At 39.5% G+C, this 20,679-nt stretch overlaps 3 protein-coding genes across 10 annotated transcripts; 1 reads left to right on the top strand and 2 right to left on the bottom strand.

The window, feature by feature from the left end:
- Positions 1–4,267: 4,267 nt before the first annotated feature.
- On the bottom strand, positions 4,268–8,436 carry LOC120464532 (E3 ubiquitin-protein ligase TRIM16). Its single transcript, XM_089128850.1, has 6 exons — positions 7,765–8,436; positions 6,520–6,615; positions 6,201–6,434; positions 5,671–5,830; positions 5,196–5,243; positions 4,268–4,948 (listed from the first exon to the last, which is right to left on the bottom strand). Exons 1-6 carry the CDS (start codon positions 8,335–8,337, stop codon positions 4,428–4,430), a joined length of 1,632 nt encoding a protein of 543 aa, XP_088984976.1. The 5' UTR covers positions 8,338–8,436; the 3' UTR covers positions 4,268–4,427.
- Positions 8,437–9,309: 873 nt separating this feature from the next.
- srsf2b (serine and arginine rich splicing factor 2b) lies at positions 9,310–15,760 on the top strand. Of its 7 annotated transcripts, none has more exons than XR_005618696.2 (4): positions 9,310–9,914; positions 11,262–11,559; positions 11,701–11,811; positions 14,921–15,760. XR_005618696.2 is itself a non-coding variant. In XM_089128852.1 (3 exons), the coding sequence occupies exons 1-2, from the start codon at positions 9,553–9,555 to the stop codon at positions 11,545–11,547; spliced, it is 648 nt and encodes a 215-aa protein (XP_088984978.1). In that variant the 5' UTR covers positions 9,310–9,552; the 3' UTR covers positions 11,548–11,559; positions 11,701–15,760. The 7 variants fall into 7 exon arrangements, 3 of the variants coding, with proteins under 3 accessions (XP_088984978.1, XP_039509958.1, XP_039509957.1); XR_016155205.1 differs by having other exon boundaries at positions 11,262–11,811; positions 14,921–15,026; positions 15,490–15,760; XR_016155206.1 differs by lacking the exon at positions 11,701–11,811 and having other exon boundaries at positions 9,313–9,914; positions 14,921–15,026; positions 15,490–15,760.
- On the bottom strand, positions 14,531–20,280 carry mettl23 (methyltransferase 23, arginine). 2 transcript variants are annotated; one of them, XM_039654027.2, is made up of 5 exons: positions 20,142–20,280; positions 19,968–20,072; positions 19,483–19,720; positions 19,312–19,396; positions 14,531–16,535 (listed from the first exon to the last, which is right to left on the bottom strand). In XM_039654027.2, the coding sequence occupies exons 1-5, from the start codon at positions 20,223–20,225 to the stop codon at positions 16,376–16,378; spliced, it is 672 nt and encodes a 223-aa protein (XP_039509961.1). In that variant the 5' UTR covers positions 20,226–20,280; the 3' UTR covers positions 14,531–16,375. The 2 variants fall into 2 exon arrangements, with proteins under 2 accessions (XP_039509961.1, XP_088984977.1); XM_089128851.1 differs by having other exon boundaries at positions 19,968–20,015; positions 20,142–20,276.
- Between the last annotated feature and the right edge of the window lie 399 nt (positions 20,281–20,679).

The raw sequence follows: 20,679 nt of genomic DNA, 5'->3' as shown, positions 1-20,679 counted from the left end.
ACAGCACTGGCTGAAGACGCGGGTCCCGCGTCGAGCACGGGCATCCGGTCGTTTATGTCTCAAGGTAACTCAGAACTGTATCACAGCTCTGGAGCCCTGTGAGGCGGTCGACTGGTATCAGACAGGTGTAAACCTGGGCGTAATCTCGAAACTGAAAGTGGTTTCGACAGACGCCTCCAATTCGGGCTGGGGCGCCCTCTACAAGGGACTTTTGGCCTGTGGTCAAGCCAAGAAAAGAGCTTGCACATAAACTGTCTAGAGATGAAGGCGGTTGAGAATGCCTTACATAAATCGCCAGGGCGGTCTGAGATCACGGAACCTTCATGCACTGGCAGAACGCCTGCTTGTATGTGTTCAGCGAAACCTACTCTCGCTGAGAGCGGCGCGTGTGCAATCAGTGTCCAATATGCTTCACAAAGAACAAGGACACGCTGACCCATCACTGGCCCAGCCACCCTCTCTATGCTTTCCCTGTGATCATGCTGTTACCACAGGTAATCAAGCATATCAGGGAGAATGGTGAATGCTTCTAGTAGCACCGTTCTGGCCAAACCAAGTTTGCTTTCTGGAGCTGATACAGCTTCAGAGCTTGGCTGCGTGGCCTGTCCCGTTGAGGAGAGATCTCCTCTCACAGGCCGTGGGGATGATTTGGCACCCACGACCCGAGCTTTGGGCTCTGCATGTGTGGGCCATCAACAGGTACCCATCAGTCTCCCTGACGGAGTGTTAAACACGATTACGCAAGCTAGAGCGCCCTCTACTTGACGGCTTTATGCTTCCAAGTGGTCAGTGTTTTTAAGTTGGTGCTCAGCTCGCAACCCTGATCCACAAGATTGTGAATTATCGGAGGTTCTCTCCTTCCTACAGGAGCTCTTGGATAAGGGTAGATCCCCATCCATGCTCAAGGTATATGTGGCGGCTATTGCTGCTCTTTTCAAACATTCGTATGGCCAGTCACTGGGTAGGAACAACCTTGTAGTCCGCTTCCTCAGGGGAGCTAGAAGGATGAACCCTCCTCGTCGCCCCCTCGGCTCCCATATGGGACCTTTCCTTGGTCTTTAAGGCCATGAAGGGTGCCCCTTTCAAACCTCTACAGTCTGTGGACCTTACGTATCTCTCATTGAAAACTGCCTGGCTATCGCCTCAGTCAAGTGGGTGGGTGACTTACACCCACTTTCTGTTAGCGCGTCGTGCCTTGAGTTTGGGCCTAATGACTACAAGGTCATCCTCAAACCAAGACTTGGTTGTGCTACCATCTGGTTTCACTTCAGTCGATGAATTCGCGCGGGACGTGACGTCTGAGGGCACCGTGCCCTCATTGGGGCTTACGTCACGAGCAGTCCCTGATAGGTTGCAGCAGTTGCCGCAGAGTGGAGGGCTGCATTGGGATTGAGTCCCGCCGGGTCCCGCGGGACCCATCGCAAATCACGTGGGAGCGGGCACTTTGAACTTTGCTGTGGGCGGGAATGTGCGGCTAAAAAAAACCTGCGGGATCGGGAGATAGCCTAGCGACATGATGGAGATGTCAATAAATGACTTGGAAAAGATCCTCAAACGAAGTATTTACAACACAAAACCTAAGCAAGGCAAGTCTGACATTTGGACTACTATTCATCTTCCTGATCAGTGCGTCAAAATACATGCAGGCCAGGGTAACGGAAAAAAAAAAACAACCCCATGATTCTCTTTAATAATAGCAATACAAATATGTGTTTTTTTCCCGTGGGATGGGAGAAGACACAAAATCAATTCATCTCTATTATTGTGCGGGAATAAATTCTCAGAGTTTTGCGGGTGCAGATGGGAGTGGACATACATATTGCGGGAGCGGGTGGGAGTGGAGCACATATGTTGCGGGAGTGGGCGGTAAGTAAGGGTTAATGCCCGACGAGGTGTCCATTGTCAGGTTTTAATGGACGACGGCGAGGCGTAAACCGGCCGACGCGCAGCGGAGGACGGTTGCCTCGCCGAAGTCCATTAAAACCTGACAATGGACACCTCGGAGGGCATTAACCCGCTTATACCATGGTCACTTGCCAAATAAAACATTTTTAAAACATTAGTTTATATTTTAATTAGGCTAAATCTAGTTTTTACAAATAATAACTTGCCTTGCCTGACTGTTTATTTAGCAACCGGAGATATTTATAGTCCGCTTAGCTCGTATCCCTTCAGGTTCACAATGCTTTTTTTTTTCATGAAACACAAAGGTAGGTAGGCATAGTTTTTTTTATTACACATAAAACAATTAATCAAACAACAATAAAAAAACAATTAGCTTTGAGCTCCAGCGATTTGCGCTTAACGTTATGGGCAATAAATTAATCAGATCAAAGAGAGGGTCATTTACCTCAGGCTCCTTAGGCTTGAAACGCTGTAACGTTCAGCCTTCTCCTGCCTTGGTTGTCTGGACAGCTGCGTAAAACTCCCGCAGGGTCTCATTCAGGGGTGCGTTTCCCGAAAGCATCGTTATCCATCGTCGCAAGTTACGTCGTTACCAATAGCGTTCAATGGAGCAGAGCAGCAGCGGTGTAATTTTCTCCGTTTTATTTACATTTTTTCTTTCTTAAGCAGCATACCAGTCGTCAAAGTTGCCATATTCTCCATAAATGTTAAAAGAAATAGCACGAAGTCGCTCATTGTTGTATTAGGCTATAATATCTAACGTTAGATGATAGAGCATGTGACTGCCTGTTGCTATGGTTACTCACAGCCGTTGTAGGCAGCGCATTTATTTATTAATTTCGAATGGTAAACAGGCAGTTTCACCAGAACTACTTTACTAGGTGTCCTCTATCACTTTTTAACGGACACCCTGCAGCCAATCAGAATCGAGTATTCACCCAGACCATGGTATAATGGTCAGAGATTCGGCGGGCGGGATGAAGAAAACAGTCCAGCGCAGGGCTCTACTGCAGAGCATCCAATAGGTGCGCAAGCTGCCTCGTCTAGGTCTGCTAGCAGCAGTAAGTGCATTTAAATTAATACAAATTATAAAGATAATTTTTGCCTTCAGTATTCTCGAGAAGAGGTTTTACCTCTAAGGATTATTTTTTTCCATAGTCAACTATCTAGCTAGTTATTAGTTATCTAACATTAAAAACATTTTTCTATTTAACAAGAAAGTCATACAACCTTAAAATGTTAACCTGTCACCTCTGACCTTCAACAGCTGTGACAGCTCCTGGTGCAAATGGGATGTGTTGTTGCAGGAACTGATTTGCTATAGGCTACTCCTGACTCGTCGAAATCTCATGCTACTTAGGACAAATGTACAGTAATGTACAGAAGTAGCTGCATTGCTTAAATACAAAATTAAAGTTTGATGAAAAGATATGTAAAAAGATATGTAAAGTCACACTGATGACATATTTTTTTTATGTAAAATGTGCATATTTACCCCCAATTGTCATGGTATGGGGAAAATTATTATTTTTTTAAACTTGAAACCAATTTCATTGGATTCCTTGACCCCAAAAATGTACACTTTGACAGTAAAAATTTGTCATTATAGTGATAACAGAAGGAAAGATATGGGCTCAAGAGTAATTTCGGCGCATTGGTGGCCATTTTTGAAAAAAACATGTTTATTTCTGAAACAAAGTGTGATCTCACTTGTGTCTTAGGATAAATTTATTCGTATGACCCTAAGGTACTTCCATACCAAAGGAGGCCTTTGCATCATGACTTGAAGCCAAAGGCCTATTTTTTGGGCTTAACCTCCCTAAGAAAGCAAATATGCACATGAATTAATAGAAATATGGGCCTGTTTGCTCAAAATTAGTCGTTCCTTTCGGTAGTACCTCTAATATCAAGGCCCACAGTCCAATTTAATGATTTATTTGATTATAAATGTCCCTGAGCTTGTATCATTACTTCATAGAAAAGACAAGTTGTTTTAGTAGTATTATATTCCAGATACTTGGATGATATCAATCTTAGGGCAACAAAATCTAGTGATTTTCCTAACATTAGAACGAAATAGCCTAAACATAGGACAAATAATAATAGTTGTGTTTGCAATGTTTGCATCATTCTGATTTCAATGAGCTTTTATCAGTTTTGAAAGCTTGTGTTAGTATTGGAGAAATCTGCTGTGAATATATTGTGTTTTGCAGATGATGAAGTACGAACGACAAAAGTGTTCATGGATTTTGGGAAATGTGGTCATTGAATGCATTCTGTGTGAAAGCAGTTAAAATGATTGTGTTTGGCAGAGACTTTGGGTCTTCAGTATCGACCGATGTTTGTTAGCAATTGATAAAACTGTAATACACACATTTATTATGACGCGTTATTTCAGTAGCAGAAGTTCAGCTTTATTCATGAAAGTTAAAATAAGAGTCTCTGTAATATCTCACTGTTACTGGTTTATCGTGCAGCTCAAAGTATTATGGGTAAAATCTCTCTATATCTGTTCTGAAACATCAACACAGTTTCACTGATGATCCAGAATAAACATAAAACCCAGGATAGAGCGGCTGAGTGAATGTGGTCTGGACTGTGTGGATGAGGCTCATTGTGTCAGAGACGCTGTAGAAGGACAGAGTTCCTGCACTGTGATCCACACACACTCCTATTCTTCTGCTGACGGGCTTTACAGGGAGATCAGTGTGTGTGTTATTGTGCCAGAATGTGTAACTGGAGGAAGAGCAGAACAAACTCCAGGACTGATCATTATATCCAAACACACACTCATAACCCTCTCCCTTCCTGCTGATGCTCTTATATGACACTGATATCTCAACATCATCTCCAATCCACTCAATCTCCCAGTAACAGCGTCCACACACACTCTCTCTACACAACACCTGAGGATAATAATCAAATCTGTCTGGATGATCAGGATACGGCTGTTGTGTGTCAGTGTGAGTAATAACTCTGTTCCTCTCAGACAGACGGAGGAGTTTATTCACTGTGTTCAGATCCGGAGTGAGCTGATGGGAATCTGATGGAGAGAAAACACATCAGAAACAGGAATTATGAATCTGTCTGATCTTTTAATGTCTCTGAACTCTTCATGAATCAATGTTCAATGTATCATCAGTGTCTCAGTACAGATGATCAGATATCCTGAGCAAATCCTCATTTACATGATCAATTATAAAACTCGTCTATCATGATTTATTTCTCCTTCTACAGGAAGAACATGAACACACTCAGTGAGTTTTCCTGCTTGTTTTCTAGTGACTCACATTGTAGGAAGTCGTTCCTGGTCTTGGGATTCATGTTGGTGAAAGTGACTGTGGAAATAAACAGACATGAACAGTGTGAAGAGAAATGACAAGATCAAATACATTCATTTCTAAGACGTTTCTAATCTGATATTAGATGATGTAGGACTCATTTCTGAGAACAGATTCATCTCCAGACGCCTCATATATAAAACACTCGTATCGGATTCAATCCCAAATCCCAATGGACTTCATCCTACAGTACGTCACACAAGTTTATATTACTTCTAAACCATCAAGGGATGTTTGTGGCTGTTCTGTGGAGTTGATGCACTTGAATTAAAGATGAACTGTGATTTATAAAGTGGGATGCATTTAGGAAAATTATTTGTGTTTATGGATGTTTTATAAATCACAAGAACATTTCAGAAACTGTTGTAGGTTCAGATTTGGGCTCTTTCTCACACGTGTGTATAAAGGAGGCGCAGGACTTTACCTCCGTCTGAGATCTTCTTGATCTCCTCTTTGCAGAAATCCTCCAGTTTGTCTCTCAGCTGACGGACAGATTCTCTCACGCCATCAAAAGAGGAGAGAAAACAGAAGGGAACGTCGGGTTCGTCTGTAGATTCAGGAGGAGCTGAGAGAGACTGGAAACTCTACAGAAAACACAAATCAAAACTCATCATCTCCACACTTCAGCCAATAACCTGCACTATATCAGATCTGTGCGGCTCTTGTAGACTTGACTTCTCTTCAGTGACTCGCTTCAATCCAGCACTTTCACACAATCAGCTCATTTTTAATGGTCCATTTCCCAGGGCTTTGTAAGTGCGTCTCTTTAAACAGAAGATGATCAGATGAGCGTCTGACTGATGATTATATGATAACACAACACTCGACTGAATCTGACTGAATTCCTGACAACATCTCAGTCAACGGCTCATTCTGCTCTCATCAAATGTTTCTCTGTCATAGCAGGATCTTGCTCAAGTCCACTATGATCCTGTTCTCCTAGATCTCTGTTACCTGCAGGAACTGGATGTGATCTTGTGTGTGTGAAAGCTGCTCCAGCTCAGCGTCTCTCCTCCTCAGATCATTGATCTCCTGCTCCAGTCGCTCCAGTCGTCCTTCAGCTCGACTCACTGCAGTCTTTTCCTGATCTCTGATCCGCTGTGTCGCCTCAGAGCGGCTTCTCTCAATGGAGCGGATGATCTCAGTGAAGATCTTCTCACTGTCCTCCACTGCTGTGTGTGCAGAGCGCTGTTACACACACATCACAATCACACAGTGAGTTCAGCGAGTCCAAACTGAGACGTCTCACACTTCTCTTCTTCTCCAGACTCACCTTATGAGACTTCACATCCTCTCTCAGCTGATGAAGATCTTTCTGTCTCTGCTGGATTCTCTGACGGATCTTCATCTGCGTCTCCTTCAGCTGTTTCTGGAGGACAAACCAATGACAGCGAATGACTCATAAAACTACTGTCATACAAACATTAAAGTTACATGAATCCAGAATTGCTGGAGGTTAAAGATCTTGAATGGTAAGTTTTTACTGTCTGGTTCAAATCACAGATTCATGGTTTCCTGAAATGAATGTATTTCATCAGTAACTAGTTTATATCATTAGTGTCATCATTTACTCTTCCTCAAGTCGCTCCAAACCTGTATGACTTTCTCTCTATTGTGAGACACAACAGAAGATATTTAGAAGAATGTCTCAGTTGTTTAAAATATGGTGACACGTCAATAACATCAAACCTCATTAGTTCTTCACTGTCACAGTCACATGACTAAACATCATGATGTCATCACACAAACATCAGTGAAGTTTGATGTTTCTGATGTCATCATATTTGATTTGGGCTCCACATACATGAGTTTATCAATGATTCGATTTAATTTGTGACTCAAACTCTGGCCCTTTTAAAAAGTGTACTTACTTTGGAAATAATATACTACTATTCAGAAATGTTTTCAGAAATGTAATTGCATGTTAATAAAAAATATTACAGTTTAAATGTATAAATAAAGCTATTAGATGAACTAAAGAGTGAAATTTGGTCCCACTTAAATAGTATTTAAGTATACAATTTAATTTCATAATTATATTGAGTTAAATTGAAATATTAAATATTGAAATGTATTTTAAAATAAAACTTAAGTAAAACTTTAATTTTATATTATAAAAAGTGTACTTTAGAAAGTGTACTTATGAAACAGTTATGCAAATTGACTCTCTTTAAGTGCACTTAAGTGGTCTTTCATTTAATTTAATATATATTAATATATTTATATATACTTTAATTTGAAGTACAGCACAAGTGCATGTCAATACAATTAATTGCACTTCTTTCTTTAACCACTAGTTGTTTAGATTACTTTTATGATTTTTCTCCTTTTTGGAGCTTGACAGTTTTGTACCTCACTGACTTTAAATGTATAAACTAAAATAGATGAGACATTCTTCAAATTATAATTTTTTATATTCCACAGAAGAAACTCAGTCAAACCGGTTTCAACATGAGTAAATGAGTGAGTAAATAAAGACACTTTCATTTCTGCGTGATCAATCTCTCTCAGTTCATACCTGTTTCTCTGTCCTCTGTGCTGCAGTTGATACAGTGTTGTGGTTTTTATGTTCACTCTCTTTACACCACACACAGATGCACTGTTGATCAGTGATACAGAACATTTCTAGCTCTTTATCATGTTTACGGCAGATCATGTCCTGCAGTCGTCCAGTGGCATCAATCACTTTGTGTGGTTTACGAGAGTGATATTCCTCATGACGGTCAAAATGAGTTTGACAGTAAGACTCCTGACACACCAGACAGGACTTGACGGCTTTGTGTTTTCTTCCAGTACAGACGTCACACTCCACGTCTCCAGCTCCAGCGTAACAGTCAGCAGGAAGTTTAGTCTTCTTCAGTTTCTCCACCAGTTCAGCCAGAATGGTGTTTTTCCCTAAAGCAGGTCTTGGACTGAAGGTCTGTCTGCACTGAGGGCAGCTGTAGACGCTCTTCTCATCCTCCTGATCCCAGCAGTCTGTAATACAGATCTTACAGTAACTGTGTCCACACTGGATAGTCACTGGATCCTTCAGTAGATCCAGACACACTGGACACATGAACTCATTCTGAGAAATTCTGGCTTCAGCCATTTTACTGAATACAGAGACACAAACACACAACAGCTCAACAATACTTGAGTTTCTGTTTCTCTGAACTGAGGAGTTGAAATGGTTTCCTGCTTGTGTGTTTAAGTGACGTGTGTAAAACAGGGGGTGTGTGTAAAGCAGCTTCCTCATTCCTGGTGAAGGAGAGTCGCTTTACTGCTGAGTTTATGTGTCCTAGTGGAGTCAAACACATTGTAAATATGAGTTCAGAGCACATGAGTAAACCAATCAGGTAAATTCTGCTTTACACAGTAAAGTTTTTATGACTCAATTCTGTCCGTGTTTGGGCAGAAAAATAAATTGTAATAAAGTTAACAAATTTTGCAATTACGTAAAAAAAGTATAGTGATGACAATTTACAGTAGTAAGGTGAATATATTGTATACTATGCACTGAATATTGTAGGCCTAGCTATGTTTACTGTGAGACTTGTTACAGCGTCTTGTAAACTGTTGCCCATATGCGCCGATTTATGTTTCTGGTAATGTTACCAAACAAACAAAAGCATATTCTTTCAATTCAATAAATAAACTACCTATTATGTTTATTCTAACACTGTAATAAATAATAGAAAGAACCATTATTACCACAGATGGTTCATATTAGAAATAAAGTTAAAGAAATCTTCACTAATTTACTTAGACCTCTGTCATTTTTTTTATGAGAATATTTTGGCTTTTTGGCTTGACTAAAAATTGTGAGGAGGATTGCTCTTATCTAATTGATTCACTTTTTATTACCAAATTTCACATTCGTAATGCAAGTTTAAGGTATTGAGTGAAGCAAAGTTGGACAGATGCCTTGATTAAGAAAGCCATTTTGATTTTTAAAAGTTTATGAGCTTTACAAATATTAATTTGATATTTGTATGATATTGTACCGTATTTTTTTATTTATTTATTTATTTATTTTATTTATTTATATTTAGGCCAGGGTAGTTCGTTGTTTTGCTCTCTTTTTTTGGTTCCATTTTTGTAATAACCGACATCGCTGAAAAATGCTTTTACATATGCAAAATGCTAATTCCCTTCCGGTTTTTGTACTCGCCATTTTGAGAGCGAGTGCGCGCGCGTGCTCATTGTTGTGCTCGCGGAGCTCACGGCAACTAGAGTTCGTTCAGTACTGGATCAGGCGAGTCGACTCAGTTTGAAGACACAAAGCGAAGTGAATTCTGTTAGTTTGTTGGGCAACAAACTTAAAATGAGTTACGGCAGGCCTCCCCCCGACGTAGAAGGCATGACATCGTTAAAAGTGGATAATTTAACGTATCGCACGTCGCCAGAGACGCTGCGGCGCGTCTTTGAAAAGTACGGCCGAGTTGGGGACGTTTATATTCCCCGAGATCGATACACGAAAGAGAGCCGGGGGTTCGCCTTCGTGCGCTTTCACGACAAGCGGGATGCCGAGGACGCGATGGACGCGATGGATGGGGCGATTCTAGACGGGCGAGAGCTCCGGGTTCAGATGGCCCGTTACGGCAGGCCGCCAGACTCCTACTACGGCGGGCGTCGCGGCGGGGGAGCCGCTAGAAGACACGGAGGACACGGCCGCCGCAGCCGGAGGTAAACAATACCTCAGATCAGACAGAGTTTATCTGCGTATAGGGCTTTTCTATGTGTTTTTACAATCCGTTTTGTTTTTCTTACGAGGACCATTAGTTCAGTCCGCTTTCCATGACGTCACATGCACTTAGAGGACTGATGCAGTTTCATTTTAAATCATGTTTTTCTTATTATATGGACTTTAACGCATTTCACGGTTGCTTTTATCTTTCTTTCACTGGCTTTTATTTGCCTGACAGCGAGTAATCTATGTCCGGAAGAGCTCCTTACTGCTTATATTGGCAGAATATAACGTTATTATTTAACTTAGGTTAAGGTCAACTTAGCCTACGGTGCATACACAACATTTCGTTTCAAAGTGACTAATAAGCTGTTTACAAACTTATCGATCAGATAATGTGCAGTATTTTGCGTTAAGCTAAATACGTTTATGACTGTGTGGCATAGGCTCGTTTACATCAAGACACGCATACTGTGATTTTCGAGGTTGTTATCAGTGATTTGTTTCTGTTGAAGCAGTCCCCCCGTTGCGAAAAACTACATTACCCATGATCCTCTACAGAATATTCCACCAATCATGGAGTCGCGCCAAAAGAGCTCTTTAGCCCCGCCCCCTGTCATGAAGAACTGCGAATGACATAATCGAGGCGGTTTAAATATGTATATTTTGCAATAAACTTTAATGTATTGTAAATAATACAACTATAGTTATATACAATAATTTATATAATATAATTTTAAATGAATATTTGTTTATTTCTCCATAGTTTTAAATACGAATGTCTTTCGCAATGTTTCATGGGATTGTGGTTCTTCCCTCAGTAAATCCATATTACGTATACAGTCTTGTACCTTTTTTGTAAAAGGGCAGTTTTTTTTTTGTCTGATTTTCAAAAACATTTTCCAAATCAAAGTTTGTAATGTTGTTATCTTCACTGTGGAATTAGAACCATTATTATTATAGCTTTATAGTTTTTGTTTTAGAACCAAGAATGATATTTAACCTAGAACTTATATTTATTTGTTCTGTTTATTATACATGCATGCTGCAGTTTTGTAGTCTGTCGCTTTCAATGCTTGAGCTCTTTACAGCAGGATGGATTCTGATTGGCTGATTGGCTATGTTTTTATCATTCATCAGCTGGAAAAAAAAAATCTAAAAGTGATTCCAATTACATCATTCCTCTGTGCCGTTATAGTTCTTGTGTGGATTTCACTATTCTCACAGATCTAAAAAAGGATTATTAAAACTTTATTGTTGTGAATTTTCCAATATTATAAATAGTGCAGGTCTGTGTACAGACTCTTTTGAAATAATCCATCACTTTTCTTTATCTCCACCCACAGTCCGAGGCGTCGGAGACGCAGCCGCTCCAGAAGCAGGAGCCGCTCTCGTTCCCGCAGCCGTTCCCGTTACAGCAGGTCGAGGTCCCGCTCCTATTCCCGCTCTCGCTCCAAGTCACACACTCCCCGCAAGAGGAAGTCCAAGTCTCCTTCCAGGTCCAGGTCACGTTCTCGATCCAAATCCAGGTCCCGTTCCAGAAGCCGCACGCCTGCATCGAACAGAGGGTCCAGGTCCAGGTCTAAAAGCCAGCCAAAGTCTGCAGGGGAAGACGGACCGGCTTCATCCTAAAACACTTCAGTGGTAAGAAAACGTGACCCTGGACAATGATGTGCTGGAATGCGTTTGCTTATTCTTTGCAGATGCATCGCATTGGTAAAAATGCGGGTTTTGGTTCTGCTTTGACAATGCTGTTGAACTCAATGTGGAATTGTTTCCTCCAAGCTGCTGAATCCAGTATGGCAATGTAAAAGCAGAGCTGTGTTGAGCTGTTAGAGGTGTACCTGCTCCTGTTGGGGTTGCTTTGAAGCAGATGGGTGTTTTGGTGGTGCTGAGGTACGTCTACGAGACAACGGACAGACAGCGTCCTGCCATAGACAAAAGTCAAACACAAACTCGCTGCCAGTTGCTTGCTTTAACCTGGAAATGGGAATAAACGTAGTACGTGAGTTAACTAGGAGGCTGGCACGACTAAAGTCTTATCTAACCCCTGTGCAAAACTAAATTAGATTATTTATAGCAGGCGATTTGGGCTGGGTATCGAGTTCGATACTTTTTAGGCACCGAACGAATTGCCTCTACCATCGAGTATCAAACAAATCTCCAAATTTCGAGACCTAAGGGGTTGATCTCATCAATGTGCCAATAAGCATAGAGCATGATTGGCTGTTATGAGGCATCAAGGAAAAACACTAGATACACCCAGAGACGTGGCTCAAAGTAGGGCTGGGCGATAAAACGATAACGATAATTATCGCGATATAATTTTTCTCGATAAAATGATATCGAGAGGTCGATAAATGTTCGATAATGTTTTTGCGCCAAAATGGTTGACCAATGGTTAATTTTAATACAACTCAAACAGTCAGAATATTACTTTTTACTAGGGGTGTAACGGTACATGTATTCGTATTGAACCGTTTCGGTTCGAGGCTTCCGGTTCGGTACGCATACAAACCGAACGATTGCTTGGACCATTTTTCCTGCCGGCAAAATTCGTGCTGACGCGGCCAACACAACGTTGCGCAACATCAAATGGCAAGCATAATGAAAGCAGAACGAAACTGCGCTACTCGTTATGTGCTTCACGGATCGTTTATCAGTTCGGACCAGCAACATCTGTAAAGCGCGAGCCGATCTCGATCAAGCAACACTGTTACCACACCGCGCTAAGAGATCCGGTAAAGAAAACATTTGAATTCGCCACTGAGGTAATAACATCGCTGCGAGATCTAGTGAGACACATTCACATTTCTCCGTTATTAACCGTAGATCTCTATTAGATCAAACAGCGCTGTCATGGAAACCAGGAGAAACATTGTGCCGTGAATGAACTAGTACTTTACGTCCACAGACCAGCAACATTCACCATGGATTTAATATAGTAACACTAACTGGAACCAGTTTGGCTGGAATGGTGAAATGCTTTCAAGTACTTCACACATCTTTTTCCAGCACTTCAAAATTCAAATATTATATAAATAAATATATATTTAAATTATATATATATATATATATATATATATATATATTTATTTTTTTTTTTTAATGTGATGACCAAAACATTATTTGTTCATCCTTCAAAGATGACCCCCATTTATAAACCTGAAAGTTTCAAGATCTAGGAAAACTCACACTTATTTAAAAATATTTTTTTCTTTAAACAAATAGGAAATTTCTCTGGCATTTCTTTCTTTTTGCTGTATCGAAAACGTACCGAACCGTGACTTTAAAACCGAGGTACGTACCGAACCGTGATTTTTGTGTACCGTTACACCCCTACTTTTTACCAAAAAAAATTTGATCGTTACATTAAAAAAAAAAAAACAGATGTTACTGTTTGAACAATTTTATGAACAATTTTAAAGAGTAGTTTAAAAACACAATTAACACTCTGGTTTATACAACTTTCACTAAGGAGCAAAAATCTGCCTTTAAACTTTTGACATATATCGTGATAATTATCGATATCGACTGATATAAAAAAAAGTATCGTGATTTTTTTTGGGCCATATCGCCCAGCCCAAGCTCAAAGTGTGGCTATATATCACCAGGCTTGATACCAACAGCGTCTTCGACTGCACGAAAAGAACTGGGGCGCGTCATAAATGAACCGAAACTCAACGTATAGCTACTTGCCTCACAGACATGAGAAATAGGCCTATAGAAAGCTGGAAATGTCTACTTTTAAAACAAACCAATTTAAATTGAAAACAAAAACTCTGATTATGTAATCCACATGAAAGATGAAGTTGACGTTGCGGACTCATCATCTCCGCAATATAGAGAATATTGCGGAGATGATGAGTACGCAACGTCAACTTCATCTTTGCAGCCAGCACTGACTCAAACACTAGTTTATTAATACGAAATTAAAATGTCTCGAAAAATGCATATTTGTATTGAAAAAAGTATTGTTCAGGAACCGGTATCGAAATCAAGGTATCGGAACATTTTTGATCGATACTCAGCCCTACAGATGAATTAGTCTGGCAATCAGTGCAAAAAATATATTATGTAACATCAGTTTGAAACTAAAGTAAACTAACATTATGAGACTAATACTGTCATTCTGATTGGATGAAACACATTTAAAGTCAAGTTATGAGCACATGCAACCGGATGTCATACTGCCAGAAATCTAGTCGTTTTAATGGGATGTTCTTAACACATCACTAGGGTTGGGTATCGAGAATCGAGTATCGATTGGAAACGGGACTAACTTTTCGTTTTTCCCGGAATCGTTCAAAAGTTAAAATTTCGATTCCTAGTTTCGATATTCACAGTCCGCCGAGCGGAAGAAGAAACAGCTGAACAACACCAACGAAGAAGCGTCTACCGGAAGTGTTGGCATAACCGCGCGAGTCGAACATGAGTAGCTTACGTCGGCGGTCCAAAGTGTGGCTTCACTTTTCTAAAAATAACGAACTCTCGGCAAAATGCAAAATTTTTGACAAAAGGAGTATTTGTGACCGGAGTATTTACTTCAGAAAGGATTGTTTCCTTCAGAAAGACCGTTGGTTAGCAAGGTTAGCTAAACTTTTTTGACCCTGCCTCTTAAAAGAATCGGAATCGAGAATCGTTAGGAACCGGAATCGAAACAAGGAATCGGAATCAGAATCGTTCAAATTCAAACGATACCCAACCCTACACATCACACATTTTATCTTTTTTTATGTGTATAAAGATATATTTGTATAATATGTGTATTTTTTGGTGCTATGGTTAACTGTCCATGTCATCTTGATCCCCAGAGACTGTTTTTTTTTTCTCTCTCTATTATTTCCCCATCTTTCATTTCCATGATTGGGTGCATTCACACCATGTCGTAATTACGAGAATACGACTTGTAAAAAGCGTTGGCGTCCTGGTAGAACTCGTAATTACGACATGGCTTGTTCACATGCTCCGTCACATGCCTGACCGCTGTTTTGTGTTCTCTCAGGTCCGTCTCGTCATGGGGCGATTGTAAATGCGTGACCCCGGTTGGCCCCTGAGGAACCCCGGATTGAAAACCCTGAAATCTACGCAAAGGCTACATGGGCCTAAAGGTCATTATGACTGATTGGCTTATTCTAACCGTTGAAGAGTTATACAGCCCTTTGTTCTTTGTATACATTGTTCCTGTTTTAAACGTGTATGTCCTTTTTAATTCGTTGAGTAGGACGAGCATCACAATTCTATTGGGCTTTAAGGTAACCCTGTTTCGGTGATGGATCTGAGAGTGCTAGCTGCACCTCACTTGTGTCACTTTTGTAAGACACTGTTTAGAAATTAATCTAGATTTGGCTTTTTGTTGTTGTTGTTAAAAATCTGCGTATAATTATTTCTCTGCTTTGTTTTTGAAATCATTTGGAAAGTATGAATAGCTTGTGTTCTGATTAGGCCTACTTTATATCCCAGTTCTGATGTTAAACCGATTTTTTTATTATATACATTTAGTTAATTTGGCTTTTCATGAGTGATTATTTGGATTCTTCTAACCCAATGTCTTGTGTATTTTTTGTGCACTAGGCGCAGTTGTCTAGCTGTTGAGTTTTGCTGGTTAGCTGTTAAGATCCGGTGTTGCGGTGCTGAGTGCTTGGCTGTTTCCGGTTTTCTCCAGTTTGCTGCTGTTGCAGGTGTGGTCGAGGTCAAGCAGCATCAGCACAATAAAAAATCCGGTGGCCAAAGCGCTGTCGTCCGTTAAATTGTGTTACAGTTTGGAAAGTTGGGAGTATCTTAAACTGTACCAATCAACATTGTTCTGTCCTGGATCTTCAATAAACCAGTTATTAAATGCTTCTGTCTTGGTGTCATGGAAAATGTGGTCGACAGGGTTATTACTGTTATTAAACTCGCTTCACTTGAAATAAAATAATTGCGAGCTGGAATAAAGTGAAAAAACTTAAAGTCCCCCTGTGGTAAAAACAGAATTTATTTAATTGTTCTGGTCCAGAAAAGCTTATTTTATTTCATTTTTATATTTTTTCATTTTTTTAAAACATTTTTTTCAAAATGACTCTCGGGAAGGATGAGGTTAAACTTTAAATATGTGATCAACTTATTTTGTTTCAGCTAGTTGCCAAGCCAATTTTAATTCATTTTAAGTTGTAATAAAAACACTGAAATGATTAATTTAAAAAAAATAATAATACAAATGACAAATGCACAACAAAATTACTAAAACTTAAACTAATTAAAATAAAAATCTAAAATATTGATAAATTTAATAGTATCTCAATGATACTTAACTAAATCATGCCCTATAGTGTATATTGGCATAATCTGTCATCATAAACCCGTTTTATTTCTGTAATCTGGCATTTTCAAGTGAAGGATTAAAATGTAGAACAGAAGATTATCAGGACATGTGATATTGGAAAGGAAGGTTTAGGAAAAGATTTGTGCAAGTTTCTCATTACAACCCCGTTCTTGTTATAATCATCATTTGTACAGTATGATTCCCAGGAAGTGTTGATCCAGCAAGATGGTTTTTGTTTGCCTCAAATATTTCGAGTGGGACATTGATGCACTTCAGATCCCACTTGTGTAACAAAGCCTCGATGGACCAGTCCGCACTGCAAAAAAAAAAAAAAGAAATAAAAAGTGTATTAATTAACTAGGCATCTTGGATGGTGAATAATTATGAATGCAGAACCCTATTAATAATACATTTATCAATATAGCGGTACTAATTTTACAAGATTGCTAGCAGGGTTCCTACAGTTATGGAAATAACAGAATTTCAAACTGATTTCAAACTTTAAAATTAATCAAATCTTAAAGTTATGGGATTTTCTGTAACATATATTTTCCTTACATTCATTTTTGAGCAGTCAGTGTAATCGCTATAAAACTAATGTTTAAAATCAAATGTATGGAAGCAGGTTTCTGCCATAATATAAAAAATGAAAAAGGTAAGACATTTCTCACAATTCTGACTTTATAACACACAATTACAAGTTTATATCTCATAATTCTGACTTTATAACACACAATTATGGTTTTAGGCTATATCTCACAATTCTGGGGATAAAAAGTCTGAATTACCTATTTAAAATTACTCTAAATTTATAACTGGTAATTCTGACGTTTTTATTACAATTGTGGGAGACTTTTGTAAAAAAAAAAAAAAAAAAAAAGTTTATATTTCCGAACTCTTTATTCTTGCAATTGCTAGTTTATGATTTTCAACTCTGCTAGTCTGATCATGGCCATTTGACTGGTTGTATTGGGATAACAGTCCCCAAAACAGCAATTATACTAAAGAACATAATCATATCAACAGTTGCATAATAAATAAGCTAGAAAGGGAGGAACACAAAAACTGTCAAAAATCAATGGTTTCTGAAACCAATTTCAAAGGCAGACTGACCGACAACTATAGCCACTGACAGATCACGTGACATGCCAGTGGCGGCTCCTGCCAGTCAGCTGAAGATTGAACCCCTACTGTTTTTTTCTTAGAATCGTCAGATATATACTTGCAATTGTGAGATTTGCAAGAAAAAAAGTCAGAATCGCAAGATTACAAGTTTATATATTTTGTTTTTTTTTTTGTTTTTTTTTTTGTTTTTATGAATTGTGTTTGTTTTAATTGTCTGGTGCAGTGGTTGTAATTGTGAGCCCAAGACAAATTTCCCATTGGGGCAATAAAGTATACCATACCATACCATATATTTCAACTCTGACTTTATTTCTCACAATTGCGAGTATATTCTATGGTGGTCCAGTACAAAATCAAGCCCCAAAACAACAAAGTCAAGCCCCAAAACAACAAAGTCAAGCCCCAAAACAACAAAATCAAGCCCCAAAACAAATTCAAGCCACAAAACAACAAAATCAAGCCACAAAACAACAAAATCAAGCCCCAAAACAACAAATTCAAGCCACAAAACAACAAAATCAAGCCCCAAAACAACAAACTCAAGCCCCAAAACAACAAAGTCAAGTCACAAAACAACAAAATCAAGCCCCAAAATAACAAACTCAAGCCCCAAAACAACAAAGTCAAGTCACAAAACAACAAAATCAAGCCCCAAAACAACAAATTCAAGCCCCAAAACAACAAAGTCAAGTCACAAAACAACAAAATCAAGCCCCGAAACAACAAAATCAAGCAACAAAACAACTAAATCAAGCCCCAAAACAACAAATTCAAGCCCCAAAACAACAAAGTCAAGTCACAAAACAACAAAATCAAGCCCCAAAACAACAAAATCAAGCAACAAAACAACTAAATCAAGCCCCAAAACAACAAAATCAAGCCACAAAACAACAAATTCAAGCCACAAAACAACAAAATCAAGCCCCAAAACAACAAAATCAAGCCCCAAAACAACAAAATCAAGCCGCAAAACAACAAAATCAAGCCCCAAAACAACAAAATCAAGCAACAAAACAACAAAATCAAGCCGCAAAACAACAAAATCAAGCCCCAACACAACAAAATCAAGCCCCAAAACAACAAAGTCAAGCCTCAAAACAACAAAATCAAGCAACAAAACAACAAAATCAAGCCCCAAAACAACAAAATCAAGCCCCAACACAACAAAATCAAGCCCCAAAACAACAAAGTCAAGCCTCAAAACAACAAAATCAAGCAACAAAACAACAAAATCAAGCCCCAAAACAACAAAATCAAGCCCCAAAACAACAAAGTCAAGCCTCAAAACAACAAAATCAAGCAACAAAACAACTAAATCAAGCCCCAAAACAACAAAATCAAGCCACAAAACAACAAATTCAAGCCACAAAACAACAAAATCAAGCCCCAAAACAACAAAATCAAGCCGCAAAACAACAAAATCAAGCCGCAAAACAACAAAATCAAGCCCCAAAACAACAAAATCAAGCAACAAAACAACAAAATCAAGCCCCCAAAACAACAAAATCAAGCCGCAAAACAACAAAATCAAGCCCCAACACAACAAAATCAAGCCCCAAAACAACAAAGTCAAGCCTCAAAACAACAAAATCAAGCAACAAAACAACAAAATCAAGCAACAAAACAACAAAATCAAGCCGCAAAACAACAAAATCAAGCCGCAAAACAACAAAATCAAGCCCCAAAACAACAAAATCAAGCAACAAAACAACAAAATCAAGCCCCCAAAAGAACAAAATCAAGCCGCAAAACAACAAAATCAAGCCCCAACACAACAAAATCAAGCCCCAAAACAACAAAGTCAAGCCTCAAAACAACAAAATCAAGCAACAAAACAACAAAATCAAGCCCCAAAACAACAAAATCAAGCCCCAACACAACAAAATCAAGCCCCAAAACAACAAAGTCAAGCCCCAAAACAACAAAATCAAGTCACAAAACAACAAAATGAAACTAAATTATATCACCTTCTCTCCTGGTAAGTAGTCCAGAACTGAGCATGAGGGTTTCTCCTTATGAGAAAGGAGATGGTCACGAGTACGTCTTCAAAATCTGTCCAAAGCAATGTTTTGTTGAATATTTAGTAATCTGTGTAACATTTAAGCATAAGATCAAACCCTGGGGAAAAACGTCATCACCTTCAGGTTCATAGAAGACATCTGAGCCCAGGATGATGTCCAGCGGCGTCAGCGAGAGGAGCTCCGGCGACACCTGTCCCCAGGTGAGTCCGATCACAGGCACATCGGGCAGGCTGTTGGCGTCACAGGAGCGCCTGCAGTTCCTCAGACAGAGGGGCAGTTCGGCACTGTCTGACAGCATCACACGTGCTCCACACCTGCCAGCCACCACACCTGGCAAACCCACCCCGGCGCCGAGCTGCCACACAAAAGCACAGTTTATTACACTCAATTTGACCCAAATTACATTAGCCTGAAATAAAAAATAGTAAAGAAAAAAATAATTAAACAAATGCATTGCTCACAATAAGATCTATAATAAGCATTTAGAAAATAGACAGGGTGAAATGTCATTTCATGCCAACTTCAACACTAATGGAGGGGGTTTGACTCCGGTTTAAGTCACGAATGTGAACGTGTCAAGGCATCAGATGTGTGTATAATACCTCAAGAACAGTCTTGTTCTGTAGTTCCTCTCTTGCCATCCACACATACTGTGATAGCACCACCGCACAGGGCCACACATACATGCCATATTGTGAATCAAGAACCTGAAATAAATCAGTGTTTATTGGCAAATTATTCACATTAAAGTTATAGGATTGCAAACTTTGCTGTACCTCAGGGATAGACACAGTTAAGGAGTCTTCACAGTCCTGAAATGTAAATGATTTCTCTATTAACGTGTGTGAGGATTCGTTCATGGCCTTGCTGATGTTTTATCCTACAGTACTTGTAGTTAACATAACATATTCAGCTTTCCAAAACAACATTAAATCCATTTCGTCAAACGTTTAGGCGGTCTCTTTGTCTGGTGATGTTCTATTGGATCATTAGTCAGCGCGGACAGTGACGAGCACACTCGAAAGCCAATCGGCGTACAATTCCAAAGTACAATGTGAAACAGCCAGCCAATCAGATTCTTAGAAACGCCTACGGGGCGGGAAATAAGCTACAGGTTAGATTGCGCCATACGGCGTGAAAGAAGCTTGCTGCCGCCAGGTTATCTAACTTTAGTTTATTACCCCGAACCCTTCTGTGTATCAATCTTCCGTCTCTCTGAAATAAACATAACTTGATTCCTGTATCGCGCACTGTACTGTCGTCCGCGAAAGAACTACACACACATCTACAAGGCCTCCAGTGACTGACTAGCCA

The sequence above is a fragment of the Pimephales promelas genome, chromosome 3 (genome assembly GCF_988280905.1).
Source record: "Pimephales promelas chromosome 3, fPimPro1.hap1.1, whole genome shotgun sequence".
In the NCBI taxonomy this organism is placed as follows: domain Eukaryota; kingdom Metazoa; phylum Chordata; class Actinopteri; order Cypriniformes; family Leuciscidae; genus Pimephales; species Pimephales promelas.
This window is presented reverse-complemented; position numbering and strand designations above follow the sequence as displayed.

Bases quoted from the DNA above. Each gene is read 5' to 3' on its own strand.
- LOC120464532 (XM_089128850.1), bottom strand. From the start codon at position 8,337: ATGGCTGAAGCCAGAATTTCTCAGAATGAGTTCATGTGTCCAGTGTGT. The intron at 6,616-7,764 runs GTATGAACTGAG...TTTGTCCTCCAG, and splicing joins CACAGAGGACAGAGAAACAG to AAACAGCTGAAGGAGACGCA. The intron at 4,949-5,195 runs GTGAGTCACTAG...TCTCTCCATCAG, and splicing joins CAGGAACGACTTCCTACAAT to ATTCCCATCAGCTCACTCCG.
- srsf2b (XM_089128852.1), top strand. From the start codon at position 9,553: ATGAGTTACGGCAGGCCTCCCCCCGACGTAGAAGGCATGACATCGTTA. The intron at 9,915-11,261 runs GTAAACAATACC...CTCCACCCACAG, and splicing joins CACGGCCGCCGCAGCCGGAG to TCCGAGGCGTCGGAGACGCA.
- mettl23 (XM_039654027.2), bottom strand. From the start codon at position 20,225: ATGAACGAATCCTCACACACGTTAATAGAGAAATCATTTACATTTCAG. The intron at 20,073-20,141 runs GTACAGCAAAGT...GATTTATTTCAG, and splicing joins TAACTGTGTCTATCCCTGAG to GTTCTTGATTCACAATATGG. The intron at 19,397-19,482 runs GTGATGACGTTT...TGCTTTGGACAG, and splicing joins TGTCTTCTATGAACCTGAAG to ATTTTGAAGACGTACTCGTG.